At 40.3% G+C, this 9,837-nt stretch overlaps 1 protein-coding gene across 1 annotated transcript; it reads right to left on the bottom strand.

The window, feature by feature from the left end:
- Positions 1-861: 861 nt before the first annotated feature.
- Positions 862-2,876, bottom strand: LOC113748127 (uncharacterized). Its single transcript, XM_027290820.1, has 2 exons — positions 2,064-2,876; positions 862-1,947 (listed from the first exon to the last, which is right to left on the bottom strand). Exons 1-2 carry the CDS (start codon positions 2,492-2,494, stop codon positions 927-929), a joined length of 1,452 nt encoding a protein of 483 aa, XP_027146621.1. The 5' UTR covers positions 2,495-2,876; the 3' UTR covers positions 862-926.
- Between the last annotated feature and the right edge of the window lie 6,961 nt (positions 2,877-9,837).

Below are 9,837 nucleotides of genomic sequence, written 5' to 3'. Positions count from 1 at the left end.
GTGTTTTGCACTTCAGGGCCACTGTAGTGATCGGTGGCAGGGTCGGTGTCCTGTGGAAAGCAAGTCATAATTGTGTCAGTTTGTTTAATGGGGATCCAGAGAGGATTAACATTTGCACTTATTATTTCACCCCCATTGCAAATTATTGAATTATTGATGAAATGTACAAACTTTCTGCTTTTTACAATAAACAAACCAACCAAAAAACATTGGAACAGCTCAAGACAACATGCGATAATTGTGGTTTTTCAAGATGTGACGCAAAATCCCACTTTTTATGACTACTGCTGTCTCAAAATCATTCAATCTCTACAATGAAGTCCTTCATAAGAGTACACATTTGCTAAACTGGTGTTGTACACTTGATGCAATTTATCAATAGCTTTATTAGTTATATCAGGTGTGCTTCAGATATCACTTCAAATAACTGTACTGGCTAGAAATTTGTAAACGGTGACGTTTACAGTTTTTTCTGATAGCTAAGATGCAATTTTTGAAACTTTTGGCTTTTTTTGCAAAACTCTACACACAAATCGCAAAACCTTTCACCCAAATAGCAAAACACAGTAGATCACTTGCAAAAGCATGTTTTTGTACTGTTGCATAAGCACTTTTTGCTAAACTGTTCACACTCTTTTAAAAATTGTTATTTTTGTATCCGACGGTGCACACAACTCATAATATCAGTAAGCACACAAAGCAGCCACTGCACACTGACAGTAACAATGAAAAACTCATTTGGCTTTTGCTTATCCTGTGTGCAGGGCATATCGGTTTTCAGTACCTTTTACAGTAACACACAGGGGTCAAAGTGAATGGATATTTATTTACACACATCCAAATACGTAAACATAAAGTGTGTTTTTCAGGTCAAGGCACAAAAAAAAAAAAAAAAACATAAAATGACAATCATTGAGGGAAAAAAATCAGTCTTGTCTTCTTACTGGGTCTGGCCACAAAATCTCGTCCACATCACATGCAATGTCTTCCATTGCTAGGCACCGGGGAAAATATCTCCTGGAGTGTCGTATCCAGGCCTGACATGACACCTGGTCAATGTCTCCGCATGCCTCCTCCATTGCCTGTAGAAGGGCTATGCGCTGATGGGGGTGACGGTCATAAACCTTCCAGCGCCAAGCAGAGAAAAACTCTTCAATGGGATTTAGGAATGGAGAGTAAGGGGGGAGGTAGACCACAATGAATTCCGGGTGATCGGTAAACCAGTTGCGGACCAGAACAGCGCGGTGGAAACTAACATTGTCCCATATGATGACATATCTGGTCGGCTCTGGTCTCTGAACGAGAGTGAATATGTCATGCAGGGTGTCCAGGAATGTAAGAATGTGTGCAGTGTTGTATGGGCCCAGAGTTGCATGATGGTGAACAACACCGTTTTGACTGATGGCTGCACACATGGTAATGTTTCCACCGCGCTGTCCTGGGACATTGATTATGGCACGGTGTCCAATAATGTTCCTTCCCCGTCTTCTGGTTTTGCTGAGGTTAAAGCCTGCCTCATCCACAAAGACCAGCTCATGACCCATGGCATCTGCCTCTAGGGCCATCACTCTCTGGAAAAGACAAAACAAATGCAGCACAGCAGGCCCATGCACAGCACACAGTATGCACTTCCAGATTGAGTACCAATGATACAGTAAGCTTACCTGCACAAATTCATATCGCAGTTGTTTCACACGTTCACTGTTTCTTTGAAATGGGACCCTATAGACCTGCTTCATCCTTATTCGGTTTCGTGCCAGTATGCGAGATAATGCAGAGATGCTCACATTATTTATGTGTTCGAATGTTGTGTCATCCTCTATTATGTGCTGCTGTATTTCTCGTAGCCTTATGGAGTTGTTTGCCAGCACCATATTCACTATGTGGGTCTCTTGTTCAGCCGTGAATAGTCTTCTTCTGCCCCCAGCAACAGGTTGTCTAACAATTCTGTAAAGTAGCAATTTCAGTATTTTTACAGTAAATGTATAGTATTGTTTCTCAAAAGAATATGACACTATTACAGTATAATGTAAAACTTAGTGTGAAGAAGATACTGTACTAACCGATTCTCATTTCGAAATGTTCTTATGATGCCTGCTACAGTGTAGCGGCTCAGGTTGGGTTGAACCCGTTGGCCAGCTTCCCTTAGGCTCATGCCATGGTTGATTACATGGTCCACTATTGTAGCTCTGATGACATCAGTGATTCTATTTCTTACTCGTACTCCTTCCCGTTCCTCTTCCCTTCCTCGTTCTCCTTGTGCTTCTGCACCTCCTCGTCCTCTTCCTCTAAGTGCACCTCGTTGTCCTCTTCCTCTAAGTGCTCCTCCTTGTCTTCGCTGTCCTCCTCTCCCTCTTGCTTCTGCACCTCCTCCTCCTCTTCCTCCGAATTCATTTCCTTGTCCACGTCCTCGTCCTCCTGCTTCTTCACCTCCAAGTCCTCTTCCTCGCCCTCCTCTTACTCTCACTCCTCTTACTCTTCTGTCTCCTTCCATTGTTCTCCACACAAAAAGCTTACCTGTGGCTTATTTATAGTGCTCAGGCTGATTGCAAAGTGAAGTAATTATAAATAATAGTTTTCACATGTGAAAGTGTGGCCTGACAGTTGGCAGAATTGTGTAAAAAATAGCCATAAATATGTATAGTTTTGATAGGAGTGTGTAGATCATCTGGAAATTGAGTGTAAAGCAGTGGAGCTGTGTTTACAGTTTTGCAAAAGGAGTCCTGTGCAGTGAATTGTATTTACACATATGCAAAGTGTGTGTTACGAAATTGCAAACTAAGTGCAAAGCAATGTTTGTGCTTTCAGTTTTGCAAACTTGGTGAAGGGTTTTGTGATAAATGTTAATAGTTTTAGAAATTGTGCTATAAGAATCCATGTAAGTGTTTAAGCCATCACAAAAAACTGTAAGTACATGTCAGAAATGTGCCTGAGTGACAGATGTATTCTTGAATCCATTTGAATTGTCCATGTTTGATTTGTTTAATGCCAACTTCTGAAAGCTTGTTAATTGGTATTTACAAAATCTTATCAATACCCGTGGTTGGACTTACCTCTGTATTTCACAACTGACCTCTGGTGGCCCTGTAAATGAGGAATTAGGGCATGGTATGGCCCTGCCTTATGGCACAATGGGCACTGAAAAGTGTCCCCTCTCAATTTAATGAGCACCGGGAAGGTGCCCTCCAGAAATGTTGTGATGTTGGTCTATAGAAGAATAAAACACAATTAAAACTCTTTTTGAAACGAAATAAAGGATTAAAGAAAACATATATTGCTAGCCCTGCACTGGCCATTAAATTCTACAAAAGTTACTAAAACACAGTAGCAGGAATAAAAACCTATTTCATTTCAAATCTGCATGCATACATGTCTACACACAACTTTTAAACTTTTACAAAATCAGATTATGGTCAATTTATGCTTTTTCCATTGTTCCCTTGAAACAGCCTTAGTTCTTTCCAAAGCAACCGGACTGCATTTCAAGAAACGTATTTTAAAACTGTAAACCACACTTCAACCAAACTTCACCAACACACATATTACTGAAACTATTCAGTTTAATATGTTGAGTTAAATTAAAATTTAAAATATTCTGCTTCTACGTGCCGTGTTCCCCCACGGCTTCTGTTAGCATCCCTTGCTCACTCATTACTTTTAAAAGACGACACAAAATGGGCTTGCTTACGAACATTTACTTTGAGTTTGAAGAAATGTGTTTTTACAAATAAAGTCCACTCTTTCTGCCTAGCAAAAGATGTCTTAAACGTCAACATATTCCCAAAATGTAATAATAATATAAATGTGTTTTACCTGAAACGCCATTGTCGCCTCGTCTTTGCACATACGCTTGCAACACGCAGATGTGGTTTATAGGAGGCATGGTTTGTAGGGGGAGTGGTTTGTAGCGGCTTCGGTGGCTGCAGTTGGGTACTCTTGTAATAAGGCCCCCTTTCCGGTTGACCTGTTACGTAAAATAATAATAAACATTTGGAGTCAGGCAGCAGACCGGCATTTTCAAACAACAGCAAGATGTATAATCATACAGCTTTATTTATCTCATATGTAATGTACACGTTCCTTATTGTGTGTGCATTCTTCTTCTGCAACTGGCTTTCTTGGATATTTTTGTTCCAGGGTCATATGCCAGTGCGGGGGGTGTGGAGCATGCACACATGCGTTGTCTAGTTTAACTCTGATTAAGGTGTACACATGCCAGAGAAAATCGAATTCCAATCTCATTATCTGGGTGTCTTCATTGGAGTTGGAGAACTCCGATATTAGTCGCACTAACACGCTTACATGCACTTCAGTTGTCCAGTTATAGTTGAATTAAGGCAATAATGTTTTTTTTTTTTTTCAAGTGTCATGTAAACGTACTGACTGTCTGTACCTGTTCCCTTGGGAGGATTCTTTAACTCCTATTAACATGGATGAAAGCATGTTACTGAAAAGACAGTTGAGGCAGAACAGGCTGTTCTGGGCATTCAGTATTTGCCTTTTCACACTGCTTAAATCAAATGTGAGAATCAAATGACAACACAGTTCAACAAACATATCCACCAGCTATGTAATATTCATATTCATTTCACTCAGGCAAATTTGACTATTCACATCGCACCTCAGTCTCTCGTTTATTTGTCACTGACAGGCAACTCACCACGGCCTGTGTGATGAGTAGTGGTGTATGAATTGCGCTTCATCCGGTTTGTTAACCTGGATCCTCTAACTCACTCGGGATTAATGAGACATAGTCTCCACTAACCCGGATCTTTACCGTCCTACACCTGCCTAACAGCGGGCCATGTATGAAAGTTAAAATGATCAAAGGCGCCATTCACTCCTCTCCTTTTAACCTGTACAATCTCATTACAACACGTCCCAGTCCATCCACCTAAAAGGCTGCCAGAATATAGATTATTATTGTGGACAATAAACTTGTTTCGACCGCTAGAACAGCTTTGGTAGTTGGGACTCAGGAGAGCTGATAGCGGGTCAGTGTAACTTCCTGCAGAGCAGACTCAGACTCAGTAACACAGACCCGGATTCAGATTCAGATCCATCCTGCACGAGTAAATCCGTACAGAGCCGGAAAACACCAGAGACTCAAGAGACTCAGGAGACCCGCGGATTGCTTGCTGATCCAGCAGACCCAGATTCACTGATTGCACTGAGTCGACTGGATCTTTTCCAGATTCAGATTCAGGTGGACTTCAGAGTTGTGTCGTCAAAAAGACTTCCTCCAGTCAAATGTAAGAAGATAAATACAGTAATATACAAGATGATAGAAACTCTATTTAAAACACAAACACTCATTCTATGTAGTTGAGGCTAATATAGTCAATAGCCTAAAAACAATGTGAGAGGAGTGTAACGAAATTTACGTAATTAACGTAATTAACTAACTGCAGCATTATATGTTGTTATTAATAATCTTTTATTACCAGACTGGTTTAACACAATTCATAAAACTTTGAGGGTAGGCTAATACAGCATAAACTCTGTGAGGTGAGCATTTTATTTGCAGCATTATGTGTTGCATAATCTGTCATCATATTATGGAGTTATTATTTGCAACATTTTTATTATGTCATTTACTGTATTTACAGTTGATGAATGATGACTGACTTATGAGAATATAATACTGTATTTGTTTCAGTTGAATATATGCAGCTAAATAAACACTGTGAACTACAGCCTCATACTTGATGTTATAGAATGTATAATAAGATATAAAAATGCAAAGTTTTATTTCCTGCATCAAGTTTCAAATGCACAAACAGTACACTGCCTCCTCGCTATAATAGCTCTCAGTTTGACTTTATTTGCCTGTTTGTAATCCAGACAGTGGAACTTGTGTTTCACTGGAGAATTTATATGCTTATGGACATACTGACCAGGGCTCAAAGGACTCATAAGATCTGAATCGTGTTAGTTGTGCTCAGAAAGATTAGAATCTGTAAAAGGATCTGCGTTTGACAACTCTAGTGATGAGTGGTTCTTTAAGATGGATCGTTCATTTGTCATGTTCACATCAGCCACAAGAGGGCTACAGCGCTGCACTAGTAAATGAACAAAGTGACTCAAAAAAAGATTTGTTCAATTTACGGCCTAAGAGTAAGTGATCCTGAACTTCTTAATACTATTGCGAGAGGGGATGGACTGACCTCTGTCAGTGAACATTAAATATTTAAATGTTCATGAATGTACACTTTATGTTCAACTGAACCAAAATGATTCATCAATTTGCTAATGTGAGATTTTCATTTATTGTCCTTAGTATGTCATCTACATATTTTCTACATTTCTAAATCGACTTTAGTCACATTTATTTAGCATTTTACTGCCATGTTTAGTATTTCTGCATTATTGTAACATGCTTGTAGAAACTACTTCCTATTGTTTGCCCTTATCCCTTGTGCAGTGTATTTTACAGAAACAATCCGAGTATATTCACCAAAAAACAGGAGGTCTATTTTGTTTTTTAAATTATCTCAAACATTTCTGCAAGGCCGAAGCCACTCGTAATGGGTGACATAATTTGCCCTTTTTGTGTGTTCATAATGCAAATATTGCATTATGTGCTGATGTGACAAGGTTGCATCACAAATGTTTGATCATGACAGCTAAAAATAACCTCAGTTTGTTTTTCTCTCACAGTATAACACCTCTGATTGCAGTGATGTCATCATGTGACACTAATGAAGGAAGGTGTGAAAACCTTAACGGAAAAACAAACAATACACACAGAGCTGTTCAGTGTCCAGAGACAAATTAAATGTGAAAGACCTTAATGACTGTGTGTGTGTGTGTGTGTGTTGGTGTGTTGCGCGGGGTGGTGTGTGTGTGGTTGTGTGTTGTGTGCATGTGTGGGTCTTGTGCAGCTCCCCTATGTACAGTGAATGTGTACTTTCAAAACTCTGAAGTATGAACTTTGTTCTGTACGGAGTCCACTACAGGATAATCACTAACACTGTAAACGTTTCCTAAAAATATAAATTCAATGTGATCAGAAGTCTGTTTTCTCAAGTCAAACATGTCATCCTAAATATTCACGACATGGAATGCATTCCCAGGAATTTGAATAAGATTATGATAAAGCTGTATGAGTAAACCCTCTCATACAGCTCCACCTCAACTCTCTGATTCTCTGATTTGCAGAGTTTCCTTGTGGACAGTGAAGTAAACTGCCGCCAGCTGTAACTGCTGTTAGCTAATATTAACTCAGTTTGTTAGCCAAACTGCCCAGACTGTGAGCTTAGAGCAACGGGGGAGGTTAGTGTTTGTACCACAGGAATTGTGGATCACTGAAAGAGGAGGACTTCAGCCATGGCTATGGGGGAATGCTTATGTTGAGCATAACTTGTATTGAGCCGGAACTGGAACTGGGCAAGCGGGAAACGTAACCAGGTTCAGAGCATTGTGAACTAGAAAGACGGATGCTGACATAGACCTCACGTTGGACTAGTATGTAAAAATTGCTGTTTGCTATGTCTTTTGAATTGACCTAGCTTGATGTTTGGCTGTTAACAAAGTTGTTGACTCATTACTTTTTGATTATAAGTCAAGACAAGGAGACAGGAAAGCTCTGAAAAAACAATGGACGTGGTCGATAGGGGGTGCACGAAGGACGAAAACATTCTGGCACAGGACAAAGGGAGACACAGAACCTATATAGACACACACAGATGGGTAATGGGGAACAGGTGGAGACATCAGGATCAGGGAACAGGTGACACACAAGGGAAGGGCAAGTGACCTGAAACAAGAGGGCAGGTAAATTTCAAAATAAAACAGGACAAAAATAAGAGCCCAACATCACTCTGTTGTGACAGATACAACACTCATTCTATATTTCTGAAGTGCTTGTGTTTTAGAGAGCGGTGGGTCAGGCATGTATGTTACACTAAATTAATGTTAGATCGGTCTGCTGTTATCCTACCGAGCTTCATTTTAAAAGTATTGCGGTAGCTCACCACAATGGCCTTCAGACTTGTTATCAGTCAAGGCTTTAGTTGTCGGTGACGGTCGGTTATCGGTCCCAGTGCTTCACTCGGACTATATTTCTTGTTCTTTGCGGTGCTGCTGCTGAAAGAGATGAGAGAGATGCTAGCACCTGCTAACATGTTATAAATTATAAAATTGAGTGTGCCTCTTTTTTCCCCTCACTAAATTTCTAAAAGTTAACTCTAATCAGACACTCTCGCCTTCTTCTTCTGTGTTAGTATATTGCCTTAACTGTTAATTAACAGTTTTGTTTTTGTGTTTTACTTTTATTTATTTATTTATTTATTTTTTAATCCTTTTGTAGTGGTATGAGGCACCACTGCCACATTGAACATGAACTTGCTACATCACGTCCTCTCTGGCTTATCATCCAATCGTTGCGTGAGCAGAGGGGATAAAAGTAGGTCATGCCCCTCCTCCTGACCTCTCGCTCCCTGCCTCTTTGGCCCGCCCACTTCTGGGTCATTGCGTCTGCTGCCCACCTGAGCACAGGTAGGTGCACCTTAGCGTGCTGTTTGTGCATGTCCGTTAGCGTTTCATTTAATTTTAATTAAATCTTTAATAGAGCCGGCGTCTCCGTCGCAGTTGCGGCGATATACCGGGGTCGCTGACTGGCGTCGATCAGCGCCTAGGTGAGTCACGGCGAACTTTTATTGTTACTGGCCGTTAGCCAGGTGCTAAGCTCTCCTTCCGCTCCTCTCCCTCTACCAGTCAGCTGATCGCATGCTGCATGGTGGCCGTCTCTCCCTGCTACGCCGACCCTCTTCACTCCTCTCCCTCTTTGGAAGGGACACTAATTAGCTGGACTGAACCGGACGTTTTGGACGCTGAAACTGAGTAAGACGAGCACTGATTAAGACTATATAGCCACGAGCTTGAAGTGCAGTCTGGTTTCTTTTTGGAGACATCTCAGAAAATGTTGAGAAGATAATAGAAGAGAAACTTGCAGCAGTGTTGCTTAAGCTGGAAAACATATTCTGTGTTGCCAGTAATGCAGTCAATGAGCTTTTACAGGACTTGCACTTCCTAATGAGTTCTGCATCACAGACTACATTAAATGCCATTGTTTAGTTAATGTTAGAAGTCTTTTTTTGCTTATGTGTGTTTTTGGTTGTGGTCACTTTCAGAACTAAATTATGGGGAGTTGTGTCATGTGGCTAGTAACCGGGAAGTAAGCAAGAGAGCTGTTGACAGCTGTTGTTTTGTTTCATCTGAGTCAATCCAGCGACATCTGCATAAACCTTATGCCTTTAGTAGCATCATGGGTATGTACTAGTTTTACTAGTGTGTACTATGTACTAGTTTTATCGTTATCTACAATTGCAGATTATTATTTTGTGACATTCTGTAAAGTTTGACGCTAAAACGTTACCAAGCTATCCACGCTATTACTGAGCCATTGCAAGTTCATGAGAGCATAGTTACGATTAAGAAATGAGTAGGAATTGATTACATGTCAAGATATTATTTCATATATGATGTTTCAAGTTTAAAAGGTAATAAATACATGAACCCTGGCACAGTTAAAAACAGTTAAAATGGGGAAACAAGTGGATTCATTCATATTGAAGATTGAGCTGATACATTTACATTGTGGATTTTGTATGTTAAAAGCAAGCACAGTGTTGATTATGTTTTCTGTATATCTGTCCTAGTTTCACCTTTCCTCGCAACGTCAATAACCTGTGGACAAAGGAACGACTGTCTTCAGAGTCCTGATGTTAGGAAGGAGTTTATCTGACTGTCACGTTAGCGCACGGATAATGAGGACAGCACAGCCATTGTGTCAGATTTTTGTACTAAACATAATCTTGCTCTTGATGCAAAAGA

The sequence above is a fragment of the Larimichthys crocea genome, chromosome XVIII (genome assembly GCF_000972845.2).
Source record: "Larimichthys crocea isolate SSNF chromosome XVIII, L_crocea_2.0, whole genome shotgun sequence".
In the NCBI taxonomy this organism is placed as follows: Eukaryota; Metazoa; Chordata; class Actinopteri; family Sciaenidae; genus Larimichthys; species Larimichthys crocea.
The sequence above is the reverse complement of the archived record's forward strand: the minus strand, read 5'-3'. Positions and strand labels throughout refer to the sequence as shown.

What these genes read in the sequence shown, in the direction of transcription:
- LOC113748127 (XM_027290820.1), bottom strand. Translation starts at nt 2,494, where the DNA reads ATGGAAGGAGACAGAAGAGTAAGAGGAGTGAGAGTAAGAGGAGGGCGA. An exon ending in ACATTTCGAAATGAGAATCG is followed by an intron (nt 1,948 to 2,063) that starts GTTAGTACAGTA and finishes GCTACTTTACAG; the next exon opens with AATTGTTAGACAACCTGTTG.